We start from the raw sequence: 23,368 nt of genomic DNA, 5'->3' as shown, positions 1-23,368 counted from the left end.
CAAAGTTCGCAAAGGATCATTGGAAGAAACTTCATGTAAAAAGTATCGAAAGACATTTCTTTTCGCGCAGTGTTTTGGTCATCTGAAAGTGCAAAGATGCCGATGCGAGATGGTAAGTTTTGACTATTTAAAGCAGACTTTTTTCAGAGGATGCAGCACTTTTAATGAAGTAGAATTTTCTCAAAATTTTCCCTGTTTTTCATTTTGAGCTATGTTGATTTAGCAAAGAAAGCTGTTCAAGAAATGAAATGTTCGTCCTGGCCTAACCAGCCAGACGCGATGTTCTATTTTGATAAAAAGTCATAATTAGGTTTAACTCCAGTGTTAATTTTTCTTTAGGCACGCGGCACTGATTAGTCAGCTATACAGTTCTTGTGCTTACGTTTTTCTGATTGGCCTATTTTTATCCATAACTGAGTATTTATTTTTCATCCTGTGCTTTCGGCGGAGGTCCCTTATTCTGACGTTTTATGCTCTGAGGAAAAACCTTTTAGCCAATATGTTGTAAAATGTTTGCTTTTTTCAAAGCCATTTTCAAATTAGGTTGAAGTAAATAATTAGGTGGAACTATTATTGAGTAAATAATAGCTATTCTAAAAGCAAGAAATGTTCTGTTTTCAAACCTGCTGTTGAGAAAAGTCATAATGCCTGTGCTTAGTGGACTGAGTTGTATCACCAGTTCAAAAAATGTAAAGTTTAGATTTCAGAGGAAACTTGTTCCCCTTGCAATAATTTTCATCCTTCATTTTGCCTGCACACTACTAAGAATCTGTTGTAGAGTTTACAGGCAATATTGCTTAATAGATAAATCTGTTCATTTTTCCTTTGAATATACCTCCATTTAAACTTATGACTTTTGATTTCATGCATGATTTCTTGCAAAATATTCATTATAAAAAAAATTTGAGTTTTACTTTTTTTGGCACTCCCTGCACAGAAAAAATAACTAAACCAATTTAGGTCATATGAATCTCTTATATCAGAATAAAAACGCTTTCACATAAATTTTTCCACTTTTGTCTTCATCAGTAATGAGTGAAATATATTGCTGAGAAATATGCAACAGCCTGGATTTCTTTCACTGAAAATGGCAAATTTGCTAAGCATGTTTCATCCTCAGTTCAAATGTTTTTCACACTTCGCAGCTTACATTTGCTATTTCTCACTGTGATAGAATGAAGTACAACATGTTTGCCATAATCAAGTGTCCAACAATATTTGTCAAAAGGAATTCCTCCAGGGTCTGAGGAAGGTATAAGGGTATCAACTGCCTGGAATTGCCCAAGCTTTGGTTTTCTTAATGCCTAATTACTGCCAATTTTTAATGAATAATGATACGTCAATGTTTTGTATTAATTAGCAACTTGACCTTTCATTGAAGAAAAACCACATTTTATAGGCACTTTTCCATAAATGCTCTTCTTGTCTCTTGTGGACAAGCCAAGGCATGTTTTTGAAATAGCAGTCAATAGCCCATGCCAATAATTTGATGCAGATCTTGGTAAGGGTGAGGACAGTCATCACTTGAAACAAATTCCACCTGCCTCATGACTCACAACTATTTTCCCAGATTAAGCCCTGCTGGATTCCTAAAGGATCAACAGTCAGGGTTTTCATTAATTTGTTAAAGTAGAAAGCTCCCATTTAGAAGTAGGTATCTATAAGTTTACTAATATTTGTGCAGTCTTACTAAAGTGAGGGTGAAAGTTGGCGGCAGAGGTTTGGCGAGTAAGTGGTGGATTTTTGCCAGTTTCTGATGAAATAATCTTCAGCATACTAATTGAATTTTCATTTGAATTTTCTGAGTTTTTCTCCACTTCTTCAGATGACCCATATTCCAACCCTTTGGCACCTAAAAGCCACAATGAAGTTGAGGATGATTCAGGGTAAGGATACAATGTTTTTCTTTTCTGTTCTGTTTGTTTCAGTTAGCAGACAATATCCATACATTTCTATTTTTTATACTTGAATGCTCAAAATTGGAAACGGAAAAATGCTTCTACAGTTGATATAACATCTATCTTTTGCCTGATCTGCTATTCAATTATCTTTGTCAAACTTATCTTTTCTCCAAACATTGATATCTTTGAATTATTGCAACAAAACCTGTATTTTTCCTACTCTGGGTTAAGCATATTTAGATATATATGTATTCACCTAGGGTAAAATAGATACTATTTAAAAGGGAATGCCATTGCGGCTTATTTAGAGATAAAAATTGCATGTTATGTTATGGTGGGGGCTTATTTGAGGGTGGTGGTTTATTAGCAATCTTTACTACCAGGGTAGAGGCTTATTTGAGAGAGGGCTTATGGTCTAGGATTTATGGTATCTCAAATACAGTTTACTGTTGTAAATAGTTAAAGACCTTTTGTTTCTACTTATTTATTTGCTTTCCTTGCTATTCATTTTACTTTTTGTCAGTTAAACCCTATGCAAACTGCTCTTTTACAGTCTTAAAAAGCTCTTACACTTATGTTACATTAATTTCCTTACTTAGTGGAAACTATTTTAATCTTTTGTGCAGGAACCTCACAAATGCTGACTTCAGAAAATTGCTCATGACACCAAGAAGTACACCACATGTAGCACCGCCATCAAGACCAAAATTACCGTAAGTTTTCAAGTATTTTTAATTTCTTAGGTCATAGAAAGTATACCTGGTCTTATCAAGGCTCTCCTGTTATATGTATTTGTATTTGCAAGTGTATTTGGTTGTCATTCTGTTGGGGTCCTCAGAAAACTATAAACTAATTTTCAAGGATCTTAAAACTTTTGGAAAGATGTAATAGCTACTTCTGCATAATATATTCAAATTTGGGGATGCCTGCTGCTTCATTTGTTTGTTTTTGCCAATGCTTAAAAATGATTATTTATTTGTTGTTGTTAATGTAGTTTTGTACTTGTTGTTAGCTGGAATTTGTATGTTGGAATTTTTAAAATGAAAACTTGAACTTGAACTTGAGCTTGATTATATTATAGTTTTGCCTCTTTAACACAATTAACAGCAAAATTTGGCAGTCAACAGATAATATCAATATGACTTTATTATTATTGACTATAAAATGATTTTATATTTCTCCATGAAATGCTTGACAGGATACCCAAAGAATTTGATGAAATTGAAGATGCTGCGACCAGAAGAAGAAAGAAGAAAAACTATTATGCAAAATTGAAAAAACAGGAAGAAGAAAGGGAAAAGGAGCTTGCAGAAAGATATAGAGATAGAGTAATTATTTTTAGTTTCATGCTAGCAGAAATAAGAATCTTGTTTAGTTTTGAGCGATTAAGCAATAAAATTGAAATTCTCAAATTTCATAGCATTGGTTGTTAGCTTGTTCCATGTAAAAAATGAAATTATATTCCCCAACTGGTTCAGTTTAAGGACTCTAAAGATGACTAGAATCTAGAATCTTGTTGTCTTTCGTCATAGGCCAAAGAAAGGCGAGATGGATTGAATCCAGATTATCAGCATATTGACCCTGCTTCAACAACAAAAACAGCTGAGTACAGAGCTGTCGCTCCAACTGCCGATGCCACGTGAGTATAATGGATTTAGTTTGAAAGCAAGTCGACATTCGGTGCCAGAAATTGGTTTGAGGGTACCCATTTCTTACTTTGGAGTTTTTTGAAAAGTTTCAGATAAATCCTTAGTGCTTTAATTGTTTGGTTTTCAACACCATTTTTAAATTTTACACCACCAAAGCAAACTCAGTTTCCTAAGATCCCCCTTTGGGTTACATTTAGCAGTCTTTTAATTGCCTTCTGAGAAAACGTCTCTAAATTTTTCTGAAGTTATATAAAGTTTTCATTACGGAAGCAGAAGACTCTTTTTAAGACTTGAAGAATAGTACTATGCCATTAATGCTGCGAAGAACACAATTTAGTTTTCTAATATTTTTGAAGGAATGTGGAATTCATTTAGAGTACAAAAGTTAGCATTCCGAAGAAGATCGTGACAAAACCAATAGAACGTGCAAATAATTTTTAGGTTCTGTTTAGGCTTCGTCCTGCGTTTATCACAATATAATAGAATATTTGACTTTTACAAATTTCATCAATCTGTCAAAAGCATAGCTTCTAGCATTAAATGCTCTGTAAATTTGAAGAATTCCAATAGATTTGACAAAATAATTTTCAGATATAAAGGCTGCACTTTTTAAGATAAAGCTAGTTTTTATGATAAAACATGAACGAATCAAGAACAAGATCATTAATCTCGTCAGACAATGTTGTATGTGGATATGTTTGTATGTATGTATGTATATTGATGCAGGAGTAATGCAGCAGAGAGGAGGAGACTTGCAATTCAGGAGAGTAAATTCTTGGGAGGAGACATGGAGCACACTCACTTGGTAAAGGGGCTTGACTTTGCCCTTTTACAGAAGGTATGTCATCTGCTTTTCATTCAGGTTATAAATTGGTATATATTTTACTTTGAAATGCGCCTCTTTAACGAGAAATTTTGCTGTTTTGTAGCAGTTCCTTTGCAGTATTTTACAGGGAGAAAGGTTTTGCTTTTTGGTTTGCATGTTTTCTTGAAAGTGCCTATCATATTCTGGGGTTATTCGGGGAGCTTTTATGAAGATCTTTAAACTTTTTTGAAAATGCCCGCACAGGTTGGACTTGGATGAACATGAGTTTTCCCATAAATTGATTCTGCAATTAGTCAGAATCCGTTAACAGACGTTTAGGGGGAAGTGAGGGGTGGGTTAATATCATGGTCTGGAATTTTTGATTGTGCGACTTTGGTTGCCGTGAAGGTTTCCTAATTATTATAATGTGATGACAATATTGCCGATGGACCAAGCAAGCTTTGTCACTAGAACTATCGAAAAGAAGCCAGAAAGAATAATTGTTTTGACCAAAGGAGGTATGGAGGGAGCTATTATCTACAAAGATGACATTTTCTATAACAAACTAAACTTCATATTTATAAGTTTTTCCTACTTCAGGAAAGTAAAGTTTTCAATTAAATACTCTTTAAAGTAGCTAGAAATAGCTGACATATATGGTCAATGCTCCCGTAGTGGAGAAGTTTGACAACGGTAGTCATGCGCAACTAGTACAGCATACTATAAAATGAATGGACGGCTGTTATATTTAGTATTTGCGAATAGGCCTTAATGTGGTTATTTAAGGAGTCGCCAGACAGTTACATACAAGTTCTGCCTTAAAAACTGGTATCTCTTTTTTTATATCAATATGATAAGATAAACTAATTCGCATGAATCTGTCTAGAACACGGTGATTAAATTCAACCGGAATGAAGAGCTGGAGGTTGTTGCTTAGAAACGCCAAAAGGCTGATTACGTATCTTGGAGATGCCACAGTAATAAACTAAATTAGGTTTTACTGAACTGCTTTAAATAGAAGCACAGGGCAAAGGAAACGAGTCGGAAGCTTTTGTCCTTTCTAAAATTCCATTTGACTTCCTTTAGCTTTGCAGCAAACGCTATTGTAAAGAGCAACGTCGGGCTTTTATTTGTATTACTATATGTTTTTGACGGGCTGCAAATATTGGTGTGCTGGAATGGGTCATTTATAGTCCGCAGGCTTGTATATAGACGGCCTTGATATTGGCTTACGCTTCCTGTTTAGAAAATGCAAAAAGCAGAGAAATGTGAGAGATGGAATCCGAAATTATTTTGACATGATTGACCCAGAATAACACTTATGAACTGTGCGCTGGTGTTCATTTAAGGTAGTAAAACTAATATATGTCATATTTATGTCATATGTCATGTCAACCAAGACTGACAGTTGGCCCATCGTATATGCTATGAAGAAGGAAAACGCGAGCATCATTAATTATTTCAGTTATAGAGATTGCTGTAAACTGTAGCCAGACTGGACGTTGATCGTTGAGGTGAAAGGAAAGTATAATTTGTATCTTTGGTGTGTATTGTTTTAGTGGGCCAGTTAGTCAGTCAGCCAGTTTGAATGCGGAGTCTCCATGCTGTCAAGTCTGTTGTTATCAGGCGACCATCCTTTTTTAAGTATACTGTGTTTTGATGTATGATTGGTTCTGTGTCCTCAACATGACAATCGCGACTGAGCTGTTTTCAATTTTGCGCTTAAACAGCAAAATGGACACCTAGACTGTTTGACAGAATTCTGTATGGGAACTGCCTTAAGAAGCCAAAGGGGGCCTTTAAACTGGCAAATCCTGTCACCTTTTGTCTTTACTGTCTGAATTTGAATGTTCCATTTAAATTTAGAGTTTCTTTAGCTCAGATTTTAGTTTTAGTGGTTTTATGGTTGGAAGATCACATTTTGGAGAGCAACCCAGATCGTCGCTTTTCGTCGATTATCTTCATGTATTGGAGGATTGAAGGAATTAAAATGCTTTGTTTTTTAGGTACGCAGTGAACTTAGTGAACTCGAAGTCCCTGAAGAAGAAAAAAAGGAGGCAAAAGACAAGTGAGTTTCCCTTTAAAGCCACTCATCACCACTTCAGGCTTTGGTGCAATTTCATTGAACTTATATGAAAGATTGTCAACTAGAAAAATGACTGTCTCTGAAAGTATTCGATTTATTCACTCCTCAGCATAGTAATTGCAAAATCATAACCTTTCTTTTCTCAAAATATGCAATTGCATGATACATATTTTCTTGCAGAAAAGAGGCGCCTAAAGATGATATAGAATTTATTTCACCTGCAGGTTAGTAAAAGTTAGTATAGGTCTATCCTGAAAATTGGCGTACTTGCAGCAAAATCTCGTTGTTAAGTAAATAAATCTATTGAAGTTTCAAATTTTGAACTGCAAAATACTGTAACTGGTTAAAAGAACGTTCCTTATTACGCATCAAATTTGTCGCGCGAGAGAAATTCCCATCATAGGATAGAATTACTTTTAAACCCAGCTGTAACTTAAAAATTTATTTGATTCATTCCTTTAATGAATTTAAAGATGATAGCTTTTCAGCAATGCTTATTTTCAAGAGACCCTCCACTGAAACATACAGAAACTGTTATATTTTAATTCAATGTATGCATATGATAATTGCTAGTATAATATGAGAATAATGTAGAGAAGCTACCGACCGTTGTTCAAACTTTCACTCCGCATTTACCCCCCATTTGATAAGTTTGTGATAGCTTTCGTATTATTCGTATAAACTTTTCCAGCAATAACACTACTCATATTTTTAAGGCTTTTAGCAACGGGAGTTAGTAAGTTAGAACGGGAATGCTTCAGATATGCTAACAATCATTGGCTTGTCAAAAATTCATCTTTATACCATTATTTATCGTAATATTTTTTGATCAATAAATTCCCGTATCATCTTTCATTCTCCAGGCAAAAAAATTTATAACGCCGTGTTTAATTCTCGTGTGCCAGAAAAGAATGAGTTATTCGTGTCTGGCAGAATGGTAAGTTTAACTTAATCTACATCCCATGTGATATCTACATCCCATGTCCTGTATTCCTGTTACCGAATGTTTTTAACGACATCCTATCCAAATACGTTTTAATAGGAGACAAGACCCATTTTGTTTTTGAGGCACGTTTGAAGCCTGCCCAGACCCAACCGCTTAAATCTGACCGCATCTCCCACAAATTCGTCTTTAGTCTAGAAACTTTGGTCTTCAGAAATAGAATGTTTCCTTAGGCAAATCCCTTGTCAACAAGTACATTCAGTCACCCAATGCTATAACAGTATAGTATTCTTTTAAAAGTTTATTATTAAAATGAAAGGAAAAGGAAATAATCATTAAGACATTTCGTTTATCATTATATTCAAATTTTCCACAGTAAAATGCATAGTGAACATCATTGTAATGGGTATCTGTCTGGTTCAATTTCTTCTACAACAGACTTTTCTGTGATGTACCGTATGGCGATTGTACAGTCATAAATAGCATAGGTTCCAAATCTTTAGTAACAGCTTTTAATAACAGATTAATGATACATTTGAAATGCCACTAATTTGAATCTTCCTTGTAGGCCTATTTGTTTGAGTTAGATGATGAGGATCCAGATAGTGACATCCCAACCACTACTATCAGAAGCAAATCTGACTGCCCTGTGCTCGAGGTAGCTAGATGTTGATTGATAATGAAATATTATATTGGCTAAAATACCAATGGTTATCAATATTGTGATTAAGGCAATTTATTTGGATATTTGATGAATGTTGTTTCCAGTTGGTCATGCACAATGCTTGTTTGTTATGAGATGATGTAAGATCGCTATAGAAAAGATTATGTTAAAGGAATGAACCTGATTCTGAAACTAAGAAATGAAAGTTTTCGTTGTAAATTGGATGAAAATTTGTTTAGAGAGTTCAAATATTGTCTGTCATCATGACTTTGTGATAGTTAGCAGTATTCATGTAGTTTGTTGTATGTTGAGATTTTATGTCAATCTAGTGGTGATTGAAAAATATTAAATGGATATATGATAATGATTTTTCCCTTTAGAATCAATCCACTGTGACAACAAATGACATTGTGATAAACAAACTAACTCAGATCTTGTCATACTTGAGACAAGGAGTTCGAGCGAATAAGAAGGGCAAAAAGAAAGACAAAGATGGTATAAAAGGTAATTGTATGCGTCATACTTCTTATTTACGCCTTAATTCCAGGATTTTTGCATTGCGTCTCTGGAGGCTGCTTCTTGAAAAATTAAGTATGATCAGCGTCTGTGAGTCAAATAATAACGATACTGAAAGTCCGCCCTTTGGCAAAAACCCAGTGGATTTCAATGCTGTTGTACCAAATGAACTGCAGTTTGCAGATTAAGGGTTAAGCTTGGAGTCATATCCAGCATTGCTTTAACACTACCAGCATTGCTGCACCAACTTTCTGTAACTAGACAAAAACATTCTATGGTAGGATTTCATGGAAAAATTAAGTCAGTTTTAGCGTTTCTTTATTTCGTACATCTCTAGCAAACTTTAGGCAGTTGCTGGTATGTCGAAACCCTTCTTCCGAGATTAGTTGGAGGATGACGTCACGTTAATGTAGTTTTACCATAGAATACTGCCTGGGACTTATCGCGAAATGCTAGTGCCTTATTAACAGCTCAGCTAGTTTTAATGCATTCTGAAGACGTCTCTTGCTGCAAAAAGTGTACGCTTTTTGACAAAACAATTTCATTTAATACATATAGATTCCTTATGATGATTTTCTGCATGATTAATTCAGCTTCACTATTTTTTATCGCAGGTAAAAAGGGAGCCACAGAGGAAAGGTAATGGCGATCAATTTTAATATGAACTGTATGTAGCTTTTCTGATGAACTAAAAACCATCTTCGAGAGTATTTCATGATCTTTTGCTAATCATGCTGCTATTTGTAAATTTTCCAAAATTAGCTAAAATTTGTACAAGAAAACGTCATTCAAGAATTTTACACTCGTACAGATTTGCAAAATTTTCAGTAATCTTAGGGAGGTCAGGATTCACAAATTTTTCTCCTAAAGTATTGTGAATGTACATCGTTGTTGACCTTGATTTGATTGTCATTTCAGCATCTACGGAGATATTGGAGAATACGAACCTGTTCCTGGAAATAAGAGTTCAGGCAAGAAGGAAAAGAAATCGGGAAAAGCTGTAAATTATTTTCAAAAGTCGTCGAGTGATGTAAGTCGTGTGGAGTGAATTCTAATCATAATTATCCCCATTAGGATATCATGATACTTTGTAAGATTTTATGTCGTGTCATGAACGATATGTTATAATCTAGTAATTTTTTTCTTCACTATAAAAAACATACGACTATCGATACATTCATTGATTTTCAGTATCATTTAAAATGACTCGTTGCCCTCGAGCAATTTTATATGTTAGCTAATAAAACAAGTCAAATTTGCATCAAATGATTGTTAATGGAATATTTTTATTAGCAAAGCAACAAAAAGAATTGTTATTCTATTGTTTTATTCGGTTACTTATGCTAGCTGTAGTTGATTCACAGGCATTTTCCTAAATACCAGCTTTGCCAATTACTATGAAAATCTTCATCTTAAGTATTTGAAATAATATGACTTTTATACATTTCACACGCATTGTCCAATACAAATATCTATATTGAATTTCTATTTTCAGCATGCAAAGGGCGACAAACCTCCAGGTTCGTCAACGTGTTATTATCCCTTTAATATCGAGTTAAGATCCTCAAATTTCTTTATAGGTGTTTTAGTTTTGGTAGTATTCTCTCTTCTTCTGGTTCACTTTTAATACTTGTGATTCCTGCAGAATGCACTTTTCCTGGTTAGGTAATAACACAGATACTGGTCCATCTCTATCTCATCTGCCTTGAGCATGGAGCTAATATGTGATCTCGTGTTGTTTCTGAAATTCAAAAAGCTCATGACTGAAGAAATTTCTTTGCAGAAAGAGTAAATTTGATAACCATAATGCATCAAAATAAAAAAAATAAAAAAAATTAAAAAATTAAAAAAAAATTAAAAAAATAGAAAAATAAAAAAAATGAAAAGATAAAAAAATAAGAGAAAATGAAAAAAAAGGTAAAAAAGTTAAAAAAATAAAAGAAAATGAAAAAAATGTAAAAAAGTTAAAGAATTAAGAAAAAAGAAAATAGATAAAAAAACAAAAAACTGAAAAAATGAAAAATAGAAAAAAGGAAAAAATATAAAGATAAAAAAATGAAAAATAGAAAAAAGGAAAAAATGTAAAGATAAAAAAATGAAAAAGATGAAACACTGAAAAAAGATAAAATAGGAAATAGAAAGAATTAAAAACATTAAAAAAGCTAAAAAAATGAATGCATTTTTTCATAGTTTATTGAGAATGATTTTCTGCTTGGTGATGAAAACTTTCTTCCATCTTGGATGTTATCTAGGGTGCTAATATAAGTTCTTCGCAAAGTCTTTAAGAAGCATCAAGACTGACAATGTGGTAGAATTTCGGTTTTGCTTTCAGTTATCTTTTACAGCTTGAGCTCTTTAGGTCTTTTATGTGATCATAATTTCACGAGGCAAAATATTTACTAGAACGTTACACTGGGCATACACACATGTTTAGGTCAGTTTGAGCATCGCATTAAACCAGCTTTAAGATGATAATATAATTTAGAGATTTATTTTTTTGTCACAGAAGCAAAATTAATCGTTGAAAGAATTTTGTAACACGATTGTTAAGCGAAATTCTTTATACATTGCAGAACTGTCTGTTAAAGAACTTGTGCGAAACGTATCGGAGAAATATGGAAATAAGGTAACCCATATAAATTTCCAGTAAGAGCCTTTGTTGCTTGTATTGAAGAATTACCTAAATCATGTACGTTGGTAGTATTGAACGTAACTATAGTATGTACTGCTTTGTCTTCGTTATATTCTATTACCTGTCTTGAGATTTGAGACAAATTCTGGGTTGGTAACAATATTTGAAATCTCAATTGCTTGCAATTTCAGCCGAGCTCCAGCTGGACAGAAAATCAATATCCTTTTCTATAAGAAATTCATCTTATTGACTGTAACGCTAATTTGGTATTTGGGGGACGATGGAGTTGATGGTCAGGGCGACCTTGGGTAGGAAGTGGTTGGTTAGAGAAGTGGTGGTTAAGGAGAGGACGGTGAAGGAGAGGGTGGTTGGAAATTGAAGTGAACATGGCTCATTTTTTTTATCGAGGTTCAATATTTTCAGGGTCTAGGCAATATCAGTTTTAGCTGAGAACAGCATATGTGATATTGAGGTTGACGATATGATTTTTGCATTGTAAATTCTTGAATTAGCCTCTAATACCCTCTGAATTACCCTCCGAGAAAAGGGGGCTTATTGAAACGTGGAAATGATGTAAAGTTGAAAAAAGATCCAATCAAAACGAAAGGCTAACTTTTTACTGAAAACCCAATTATTCTCTTTCACTTTAAGCAGTCAAAAAAATTTTGAAAAGAACAATCTCCTAATATCATTGAATCCATCCAAAGAGACGAACTAGAAGGCATTTTGTAAAAATATAGTTTCTAAATGGATGTATAAGAAATCAGCAAGCATCATTTAAAGATATTTTCCATTTATATAAGAAGCTAGACAACCTAATTAAAAAATATCGCTTTCTTATAGGCAAGGACTTGCTATATCATACTTAGATACTAGCATTGAGGGTAGACTAAATATCATTTTCTAGTCATTTGGTCCAGTATTTTCTTTGCTGCTCGGAAAGCATAGTTTCTGTCTTATGATTTTTAATATTTTTAATTCACTAAACTGTAGCCAAAAATTTCGTTGAAATTCATCGTATCGATCGTTCCTTAACGAGCTATACATCTGAAAGCAGAAGTGAAAAACCTTCGTAAGTAATTGTTTGAAACTTATAAAAACTTGATAATAATTAATTGTGTTTATCTTAATCAATTTGATAATCGTATGCAGGAGATTATTGTCTTTTATAAGTCATTTATTTTGGAATACATTAGTTTTGATTCATTATTAAAGCGATTCTCAAAAATCAATATATGGCCACCCTTTCCGTTTTTCCAAGTTTAGGTCTTGTAATGTATCCTACCTTAAAAATCACAATTCTACTTGTTTGAAATATTAAGCCCCTGCGTCCTTAGAATTCTAATTTTAGCGACATTCGATAAGCGGATCGATTCATTGAGACTGTAAAAGCCGCAAAGCATTAGTTTCATCTGATTATTAAAGTCTTTATTAAAACTTGCTTTAATCTTAACAAACCCTCAACTTATTAAGAGCGAATCATTCAACAAGGTAGTCTGGTTTTGCCATTAATTAAGATTATCATTAGGCATGTTCCTTGTTTTTAAAGTAAGGAATTCTGATAGCAAAAATTTGAAAGCATTTTTGAAACATTACAAGTTGTTTCTTTGTGTTACTTTGCAAGTATTTTAATCTCATTTGTCAATGGTGCCTAAAATCCTTTCTTGCATTTCTAAATTGGTATTTCATGTTTCCAGGAAATCAAAATCAAGCAAAAAGAAAGATGCACCCGACAGTTATGCTGAATGCTATCCAGGGTTAGTAATTACTACTTCGTTAGACGTTACCGACAAATAATTCTTGGAAATATAATACAACGGGATACCATTGTTTATATCCGACTTTTGTCAAACACATTACGAAAATTTAAGGCAATTTTTCAAAACCTTCCTTATGATATTCTGAACTATGAAAACATTTGAGGCGAGTGTTTACAGTCTTTTTGTCTAATACCCCCCCAATACTCGTACGAATGTCAAGCGATATGAAGACAATATGAAGGTACGAAATGTCAAGTCATACCGTGGGCCAGTTTCGGCCAACCGAAAAGATGGAAGTCTTGATTGATTTTATTTGAAAAAATTTCTGGCGGAAAAAGTTGTTAAAAATCGAAGATATCATTTTCCCTACGCATGACAGGATGTTTGTAGTCATCTTAGACTCTTGATGTAATTTTAAGAAACCACTACGTTTGTACGGGTTTCTGCCATACACGCCGCCGATTCCTATTTTCCGCCATTTTTTAATAAGAACCAGATGACTTTTCTGTAAGGCTCGATTCGATGCTCTTATTATTTGAAGTGTTTGAAGATCAAATTTTCTTAATGTTGTACTTTCTTCAACATTGATTTTTCTACAAATTGTTTCTAAGACCGCTAAATAACAGTTTGCATTAAAAACTTAGTTTCAGGGTTGATTAGCTGATAAAATCTCAATGAGATTGAATGTTTTTAACGCGTTGATTTTTTCTCTCATTTTTTCATTTGAAACTGATCATGCTCTTACTTTGATCTTTTTCTTTGGAAAATCGTGCCTAAATGTGCTTATAAAATGTGCTCTGGTTAAAAGATAAAGGGAGATTTTTAGCATGATTTTAATCTTGCTTATGAATTTGGTACATTTTACAAGTTTAGCAACGCAAAATCGCAACTATTTATGCTTGATCATGATTTTAATGTTAGATCCTCAAATTTTCTTCCTGACGTAGGAGTGACTCTAAAACATAAACATTTGTAGTACCTACTTGCCTTAATGAGCAAGATGCTAGATGACAAACCCACTCGACAGGCATGACTGTAATCAAACATATGTTTGTTTATGTATCTTTGTTTATGTATTTTTAGTGCATATGAAATGGAGGATGCCGCTGGAGATACTGACGATGAGGCAGATTACACCAAAATGGACCTGGTAAGTTTCCAAAAACATCTACCTAGATTTTCCTTGTTCAGTCAAATGTTTTTCTCAGTAAGAAAAATGGCAGATCGCAATGCCGACGGATTTTTGAACACTTTATAAAAGATATTTAATAGAAATGCTCACCATGTGTTTCAATCTTTAATTATCGCTTTAAATGATTGCAGGGCAACAAGAAAGGTCCGGTTGGCAGATGGGATTTCGACAACGAAGAGGAATATAACAAATACATGGAATCGAGAGAGGCGTTACCGAAGTGCGTATTGATTCCATCTTCTGTATTGTTCAGTCATTTCCAGAGATTTTGATTTTTGATTTGTCTGTTTGGTGGGGCTCATGTAATATTATCACATCTTTCTAAAATAACGTTTGCAAAAGACGTTTTTTGCGATGTTCCGAAGGGCGTGGTCCGAAGAAATTTTGCATTAGTGGAACAGCCCTCCCGGGTGAAAGTCCCCAAACGAGTTGAAAAAGAGGAAATATCAATTACCTAACTGGACGTAGCCCTGTTAATTAATAATGTTTTGTCCTTTTTAGATTTGTAAATATTTCAAGTTGCCCAGTGCCTACCCAGTGTTACATTTGAATATGTGATATAAGTGAATATGAAGATATGTTTTAGACAGCAACTTTTATGCTTCTATTTGTACCTGATTAATTGGCAGAGTGGTGTTCTTGAGGGGCGACTATTGGGTACTGTTGATTATTTAAATAGGCCATAAAGCATTTGTTGTGGCAGGGTCTGTGCTCATTCAGACGTTTGGTTGCTCTAATTAGCTAATGCTACGCATTATGCATTCTCAAGGTTGCTGAAAAGGTGTGAATGTGGTTAGCCAGAGGTCTTGTACAGACACACGCTTGCCTGCAGGCATAATAGAACTATAGGACGCTAGGAATGCAAAAAAAATAATTTTGAAGTTTGTAATTATGAAGAATCAATCGCTCTTCATTCTTATGTAAACATATCATGTCAAATGTTTGCTTGTTCAACTGTTTTGGCTAGATTATTGATGCAAGGATTTGACTGGTGATAATAGGTATGTGCCTACCAATTGAGTAGGGTTCTGCTTTGGAGCTATGTACAAGGAGGAGGAGCCATAAAACCTAATGTTCTTCATGTAAAATTCTGTGTACGCTTTGGCACGTAGAACAGGACCGTTCTTAATCGAAAAGCCGAGTTTGCAGCTCCGTCTTCACGGCATCGAGCAATTTTATTAGATTCTTGTAAAACAGGTGTTTTCTTTTCAAATATAAATGTGAAATATATGTCGCCTTGTTTACATTTATTAAGCCACGCCAGTTGAGGCTTTGTGGGCTCTGAATATTTTTATATTGAAATAGTTTACGCTTACCCACCTTTGCACGGTATTTTGCTCCGGAAACTGACCCTGCGTGACTTCTAACCGGAATTCTGAAATAGCGAATCTCTGTATAACCACAGATTTACAGATTAATGATTCGATGAAGTAGCTGACGATTTCTATGTTGCAGGGCTGCGTTTCAATTTGGTATAAAGATGTCTGATGGAAGGAAAACAAGAACAAAGGGTGGTCACATGACTGAAAAGCAAAAACTTGATAGAGAGTGGCAGCAGATAAGTCAGGTAAGAAGATTTTGCAGTTTTTGACGTCTGCGAGATGGTGATTAAAATCATTTAAGCTGATTTTTTTAATTCCTGTTCATTTTCAGACGCTAAGGTATTAGTTGGTTCCCGTGTCTATGGACGTTCAGCGTTTATCATGGTTGTAAACTGCGCCGTTAAAGCCCAACCTTTATTCTGGGTTTGAATTTGCTACGAATGAGGGTTTTTCCGCCTGAGTAACTCTATTCTATTGATTAATCAGTTCAGTTAGTCGCCATGCAGATAGCCAGCCTACCAGATACTTTCAGTTGGTCATAAATATAGGTTGTTGGAAAAATCATACCTGTCCTATGAAATCAATAATGACAATAGAGGTACCAAGCACTGGTGGCCATCCCACGACAGGACAAATGGCAAGCCTGTTGTCAACTTGTTGTTCAACAAAATTCTATTTAAGAGACTTTTCAAAAGGACAATGTTTCAGCTACAGTAGTGTGTATACGAAGTGTGATAAAGACACATAGCCGACCTTTTGGTGAAGCGAGGTTCCTTGAGTAAGGTCAATGAATTTAAAAAAAATCTTGCCATATTTTTAAAGGTTTGGTGTTTTAAATGACTGGAGAGTTTGGGTTTTTTCTCTTAACCTGGTCATTCACTTGCCCGTGATTGCACGTAATCATTTCCCCCTAGAAAATAGAACCTAGATTATGTGACATTTATGAATTAGATTTTGGGGAAGAGGTTTGGAGCTGTTTAATGAAGTTCGTTTTTACTTTAGTGTCACACTCCATGTATGGTAAATAATATTCTCCGCGTTAAGGATAATTGTGTTTAGGCAAGGTTTTCGACGAATTTTTTCCAAGAGCATTGAAATTGCTAGGTAGTACAATAAAAATTCTGTTCATGCAATAAGCTTTATCAAGTTTTATGTCTCTCCCGCTAAGCCCGCTTTCAAACACACTTCGTAGTAATTGATTTGATTAACTTTTTGATAATCTTATTATAGAATGACTTCAGACTTCGTTGCACGAACTGTATTGCAAAACTCTTACATCATACCTATCGGCATTTAAGACGTATTAGCATAAAAGGGAAGTTTTGATGTAATTACGTCAAAAGTATATCTGCGTCAAGTCGCCCCCTGCTTGCAAGATGCATAACAAAAATGTCGCTGCTTTAGGCCTCCTTATCCTTCTTGAGTGAGTTGAAAGTGGACGCAAGCGGTTATTATTGCTAAAGATCAAAACACGGATTAAGAGGCGGTACAGATTACTACGTGTAAGTGGTATCTGTAAAAGCTTAGGAAACGATATTTTGCTTAAGGCAGTCCGATGCCCTAGACGTGATATGCTGGCCACGTCCACATGTATCAGGATAATTTTTTATAACGCCTCTTTTCCGTTTAATCTAAAATCTTCTTGACGTGGAACCGTTAAAACTGCCTGCCCATACATTAAATCTAGGGTGATTCTAAAAAGCGCTCAAATTACTATAGATTTGGAGGTCACCTCAGGAATTCCAAAGACAAGCGATCTGTGATGTTCGCTCTTCAAAAAATATTACACTTTTGGTCGCAGAAAGAGGCAAGTTCGTGTGGAATAAAGCAGACGGAAGAAATGTTGGCATATTTTAAAATATACGGATTTCTTCATAAGTTATAAAAAGAATCATTATTCACCACCAAGATCATTATACAACGTGAAACGCTAAGTCTTTCTTTCCTGTTTGAATCAAATGTTTGTGTTTCAAACATCTTGCCAGCAGATTCAATATGCTTTTGTAATGCATAATCTTGAACAACAGTGACCCCCACTTTTCTGTCCAGGTCGAGCGCGCTTGCTATGTTGCTTTTAAGATCAGCGTTCTCCTCTGAAATCGAATTCTTGTGTGTGAAAATTCTCTTTAAACTGTTACTTACAATATGAATGACCTCTCTTGACACTTTCTTGCACTGCTTATTCAGCCAGTGCTTACTTGAACCACCTGTGTTGATATACTAAAGATGTTTGATGTACATTTGCACACACTAATCGATCTGTTAGCAAAATTGTGCGGAACTAAAAGATATGTTTTACTGCACAGGTATGTTTTACGGAAAACAACTATAAAGCCAATGAGGAAACCAACAATTAAGAGGGCTTCTTTCACTCTAAGCAGGGGTGCCGTCCTAAAAATGGGAAGATGGGGTATGCTGTAGGGAACGTCTAGAGGCCATGCCGATGACCACACCCATGACCACACCCTATATACTTGCATTTGTGGTAAAGATTTTGTATTGTGTATATGAAATCATTCAAAATATTCACAAAATCTGAATGGCCAATTTAAATTGCTCATAGTAAAGGATTAGTTCACATTGCCAAGTAAGGAATTCACTAAACAAAACATATACTGGTTTGCTAAGAAATAGGGGTTACCCCCCAAAATCCTTCTTAGTTTTAAAAAGCGGAGATAAGCCCCCGCCCCTCCATGGCACCACTGACTCTAAGTACTCATTCGTAGGCAACAACATTTGCAATGAATTTGACAGTAACTGTCTGTCTTATTTCTAAAATAAAATTGATTAATGAAGTAGACCATCTGATATATTTGGTGATAGATAAGTTAGGGAGGTGGAGGATCATAAGACAAAATAAAATTTAGTTTTTGTAGCAAAAGCCTTGCTTACACTTGCATTATTTTGATTCTTGTGATGATTACTTTCCTTTTTTATTTCTTTGTTAATTGGGCCAATTTTTCATCAACAGCTTATTCATTAGGATGTGTCCTTTTTGGTTGGGATGATTAAATGAGTAACTATTTTTTCAACAGATAATATCAAAGAGAAAGAATGCAGATCCTGGGTAAGCTTTTATCTAGATTTTTACCAGTAACATGTATAGAATACAATCTAAGAATCACAAAACATCTCATCTATTCGTGATTCAATACTTGTCAGGGAACTAAATTTCAGCTAAGTTAAGGTTTTAAAGAATAACCCCTTTTTAATGAATTGTTAAAAGTTGACAGAATTTGAATTTTTATATTCTTTATTTTTTATTCTTGTTTATATTGTCTATGACAAATGCAAATATTGATAGCCCTGTAGAAAACCAAACATATTATTTTAACATCAATGTCATATATTTATTGCTATAATTTTGAAGTGCAAACAAGGAAAGGTTTTGAGGTTTCTCCATAAATCTCCATTTCATCCTCCCTTTTTGATAGGCGAAGTGAAGGCAAAAGAAGAAAAGATGAATAAAAGAGTTTGGAACTCACTAAAACCAACGGAACTCAAAGTAAAGAACAATCATGTATTAGTGTTGGCTATCATAAAACTTTTCTGATACTGCTTCATTTACCAAAAAATTAGCTTTGTTTTGATATTAACCATTTTGGCTAGTCCTTAGAAAGCAGTCCTAGTATAGAAGATTGTATAGCAAATTGTGCCTCTGAAATAACAACTTTGATAACTTATGTGAAACCTACTGTTTTATTGTCTTAGATGATTCTTTTTGAGACTGTTAAACTGTAATCAGGCAGGAAATCAGGGGTTTGATTTAGAAAAATATTCAATAACAATTTTGCCAGGCCATCTTTGTAGGTAAGCTGAAAGCTTTGTTTCAATGTGTTTGCTTTGAAAGTTTCTAAATCTCATTTTCATGATAATGTATTGAAACAGAGGCCTGTTTAGAGCTACATCCAAAACAGTAAGATATCATATTCATTTGCAAACAGTACAGTTAAATTGCAGCTTAGCTGGGGCCTTTTCTAAAATTCATCAGATTGTTGAAGAACACATAAATAGGAAGAAATATGAAGAATTATCAAAAAATAAAAACGGTATTTATATTTTTTCTGAAAGTACTTTTTAAAATATCAACAATAGTATATAAATAAATAAAAGAAAATCATTAGAATGATTTATCCATCCAATTTCATGATCAATGTGTTTAAGTCACATTTCTTGAAAATAACTCAAACAGACCATTTTTCACTTTTATAGCTCAAGGGAACTCTTAAAAATATGATTACTATCATGACATCCATCTTAATAAATAGGCCTAGTTTGAAAATTAGTATAAATTTTATTAGGCTCTTTTAATAAATCTTTTTGGTATTTTAAACAAAACTTTGATTTGCAAAATCAACAGAACATGACTAGTAACGAAAATGACACCTTAAAAGAAATGGCAATTCTTTCATTAATCCTAATTAACTTCCACCATACTTAGTGTAATGACGCATTACCTACAACTTTACTTAATTTTTCTCATGCCTTTTACAAAGTACTTTTGAAAAATCTATAGAAAATAAGTTGACACGAATTAATAAATTTAGAGCTACAGTATTACTTAGATAAATCAGTTATGCTACCAATATACAAAACATCCTTTAAAAAGTTTTCAAGGACTGAAGGCAAGCTTTCGCATTCCGCTTGGTTTTGGCTTGTTTTTGTTGATTAACTGAAAGTCAATTGTGATTTTGTTCTGTTTTGGTATATGTTGCCTGTAAATATCAAAACAATTGTGTGATTATAGTAATATTATAAAGACACAAATAAGAGCAATTTGAAACAGAAAGAGCTATGAAAGAAAGAGTCCAGGTAATGGAGGAGACCAATATTACCTGTTTTAAGGAGACCAATTGAAGTTTAATCATAACGCTACTAAATAAAACTGGTTGGCTAGAATCCAGTCAACATGTCCCAGAATTATATGGCCAGTAGAGCATGGAAATCTCTATGAACAGTCATAATTCTGCAATTGTGAAGCTATAAATTTGAACATAATATATCATTGAAGATGAACAAGGTTTTTTCTCCTATATGCACTATATATAGTATATATACTCAATATTATGTTAGGATTGTGGAAATTTTTCCTGGCATGTTAAGCTTATGGGAAAGACTTATTATGTTGTAAAGTTACAACACCTGAAGATAAAATATCTAATAATAAAAATAATTTACCTGTATTTTATTTTTGCCATGTCAAACATTCTCTTTGCTGCCTGCATTTCAAGGCGTTCTTTGTACTTATCACTATAGTAAACTACTTCCTTAATGCCTGATTGAATTATCAACTTTGCGCATTCATTGCAGGGAAAGAGAGCAACATAAATTGTGCAGTTCTTTACATCTGCAGAATTCTTGTTTAAGATGGCATTCATTTCAGCATGACAAACTAAAATAAGGAAAAAATCCCAGCTGCAAAAAATGTTTCATCATAACTACCTTGCATAACATCTTTCAAACAGACATTTTCTATTGATAGATTGTGATTGATGGGATATCATAATCAATGATCAGTATTTGTAGCAAACCAATAATCTCGTGTTATACATCATAAATAATTAAATAAACATCTTTGTGTATCTTTATATAAGTACGTTCATTTTCAGTGTATTAGCATATAAGTATAAATAAAAAAATGTTCTTCAAGTTGTTGATTATCCTTTCAGATAATGATATGTCTCTGCAAACAGCATAAAGCAAAAGTGACTTATCATGAATAAGTTTTTAAGTTTCTATAGTACGCCACAAGTCAATAAAATTTCGTTTGTGTACAATTTCCTAGGCCTGTTCCAGTACAATTTACCAAAGACAAATGGAAAAAGGTGGAGGAGCCTTATTTCTATATGAATGTCAACTTCAACCTTTTTGGGTCAAACTCTTACTCTTAATTAAGGACACGCCTTTCCCTTTTAAGGCAAAAATCATGAGATTAGGAATGCTTGAGCTAAAAGGATTGCTCGTTATGCTTTATTTATGATATGGTGGAACACCACCATCACCAGCAATCAGTGATTGAATTAACAAACCATAAGCATGTTTTGTTTCCAGAATTGACTCCCCTTCCCTGTTCCATGGCATCAGATCGTCATCGCAACCAATCGGCATCCCATTATAACCGATGCCAACAATTTTCTTTTCTTCGTTTACGATGCAGGCCCCTACTTGAGACGAAGGGTCTTTGCTTCGCTGCGAGGATAGAAAGGCTATAGCCATAAAATAATCCGGCCATTCTATGTAATCAGTTCTTTTGCGGGATAAATCATTTGATACTTCATTCTCTTTCATCTCTGAGTAAGTGTCGTCAACAGGCAGCTTTTCTTCACCGGCAGAGAAAGCCATATTTTACAAGTGCAAGCTCCCTAGGAAACTTTCCCGCCAAATTGAGTCTCGATCACAACCTGCCTCGCTATGGATTCGCATTTGTGCACACTCAATTTGATGATGATTATGATACTCTCGATAATTTTGAAATGAGAGAATTTCCTAAGTTGATCAAAGCAAGTAGTACTCAATTAAACAGCAGAGTCGTAAAAGAATCTGCTCCGCTGCTTTAAAAATACAGTGACTGGAATTTCAGCTTGATTTTCTGTTAGAGTTAAGCTGCTGCCCCTTTTAGACTTTTCCCCAGATATAATGATGGTGGAAGATCAGGAAAATTCGTTTAGGCAGGAGGTCTCCCGACAAAATCAGGGGGTTAGTAGGACTGATATACAGACTGCTTCAAGAAACAGAAAATTCAAAATGCTGGTCGTCTGCGAAAGAACATTGGCTCATCAAGAATTAATGTAGAAAGATAAAGGGCATGCTGCCATAACATATTTTTAAAAGTAATTTGAAAATAGATTTCCCGCTAGTTAGAGGAAAAAACAAACACTATTAAAAATACTTTACCCAAGGATATAAAATATATGTTTTTTGTGGGACACCTTTGGAGTGGCGGCGGTTTAAGTTTTTATTTGAGGGCGCAATTCTCTCGGATTTTTCTAAAAGAATCTTGCTTCCAGTGGATGTAAAAGTATATTACTGTACATGTCGTGCGCTTAAACTTACTGACGATTATCTTCTCTCTCAGTTTCATTTATGTCTACATTATTGTTAACTTCGGCTTAAAGCTCTTTCAGTCAAGACTCTGTTTTTCTTTGCGACCCCAAAATAGTTTAGTGACACAAATCTGATTGAGAAAAGCTAAAAATCATTATAAAAGTCATTTCAATTTTTCTCACAAAGCCAAGTGCCTTTCAACGATGACCAATTCGTTCAACGACAAACTGCTTACTCATAAATTCACACATTTTTCGAAAAATTTTCCGCATGAAGGTTGCAAGTAATTTTCCTTTTTCGTATCTTTTGTTGATAGCAATCAACTTGAGGTATATCTGCTATGCTATTCAGCTTCATACTGAGGAGTTTTGACAATTAGGGATAGCGTTGAAAAGTGTTCAAGTTATAAAAGTTATCTTCAGAACTTTTGAATTTTGACCAAACAAGCATTATAATTGCCCGATTATAATTGCTTCATTTTGATAAAACTGCCCAAAGAAGCCTGAAAGGTGATAAATTGCTCTTGATTAGGGAGGATGCAGCTGCCCTTAAGTTCTAGCTCCTACGTCCCCTAAACTACCAATACAGTGGTTTGATGGGAAAAGAGCTTTTGTTCATGTTGCTATATCTCAAATTAGTCTAAAAATTTCAAAGGGAGCTTTTGTTTCTATTTGAGGAGAAGGGGTCGAAAGGTAAAAATGAACTACAGTTTCTGAAAGGCCCCCTCAGCAAATGTGAACCTGGGCAGTCTGTAACAAATATAATTGATTTGGCACAATCAGGTATTTCGTGTCGTTTTTTCTCAACCATAAAAATAGGTTTTTATGATGTCATTATTTTACAACTTTTGGAGA

At 34.2% G+C, this 23,368-nt stretch overlaps 2 protein-coding genes across 2 annotated transcripts; one reads left to right on the top strand and one right to left on the bottom strand.

Annotated features, from left to right (window-relative positions):
- The first annotated feature begins 16 nt into the window (after positions 1–16).
- Positions 17–19,160, top strand: LOC135686858 (protein Red). The gene is made up of 23 exons (XM_065203223.1): positions 17–112; positions 1,826–1,886; positions 2,528–2,614; positions 3,100–3,229; positions 3,434–3,540; positions 4,277–4,388; positions 6,362–6,423; positions 6,622–6,665; positions 7,305–7,378; positions 7,953–8,042; positions 8,429–8,552; positions 9,179–9,203; positions 9,483–9,594; positions 10,060–10,084; positions 11,138–11,190; positions 11,388–11,415; positions 12,244–12,268; positions 12,894–12,953; positions 14,040–14,106; positions 14,280–14,368; positions 15,604–15,715; positions 18,506–18,537; positions 18,905–19,160. Exons 1-23 carry the CDS (start codon positions 97–99, stop codon positions 18,936–18,938), a joined length of 1,569 nt encoding a protein of 522 aa, XP_065059295.1. The 5' UTR covers positions 17–96; the 3' UTR covers positions 18,939–19,160.
- Positions 13,739–21,864, bottom strand: LOC135686860 (deoxycytidylate deaminase). Its single transcript, XM_065203225.2, has 3 exons — positions 21,500–21,864; positions 20,649–20,862; positions 13,739–20,185 (listed from the first exon to the last, which is right to left on the bottom strand). The coding sequence occupies exons 1-3, from the start codon at positions 21,810–21,812 to the stop codon at positions 20,083–20,085; spliced, it is 630 nt and encodes a 209-aa protein (XP_065059297.1). The 5' UTR covers positions 21,813–21,864; the 3' UTR covers positions 13,739–20,082.
- Between the last annotated feature and the right edge of the window lie 1,504 nt (positions 21,865–23,368).

This window comes from Rhopilema esculentum, chromosome 6 (assembly GCF_057945365.1).
Source record: "Rhopilema esculentum isolate cy_ngs chromosome 6, ASM5794536v1, whole genome shotgun sequence".
NCBI lineage: Eukaryota > Metazoa > Cnidaria > Scyphozoa > Rhizostomeae > Rhizostomatidae > Rhopilema > Rhopilema esculentum.
Note: the sequence above shows the minus strand (reverse complement) of the source record. Positions and strands in the feature narration are given on the sequence as shown.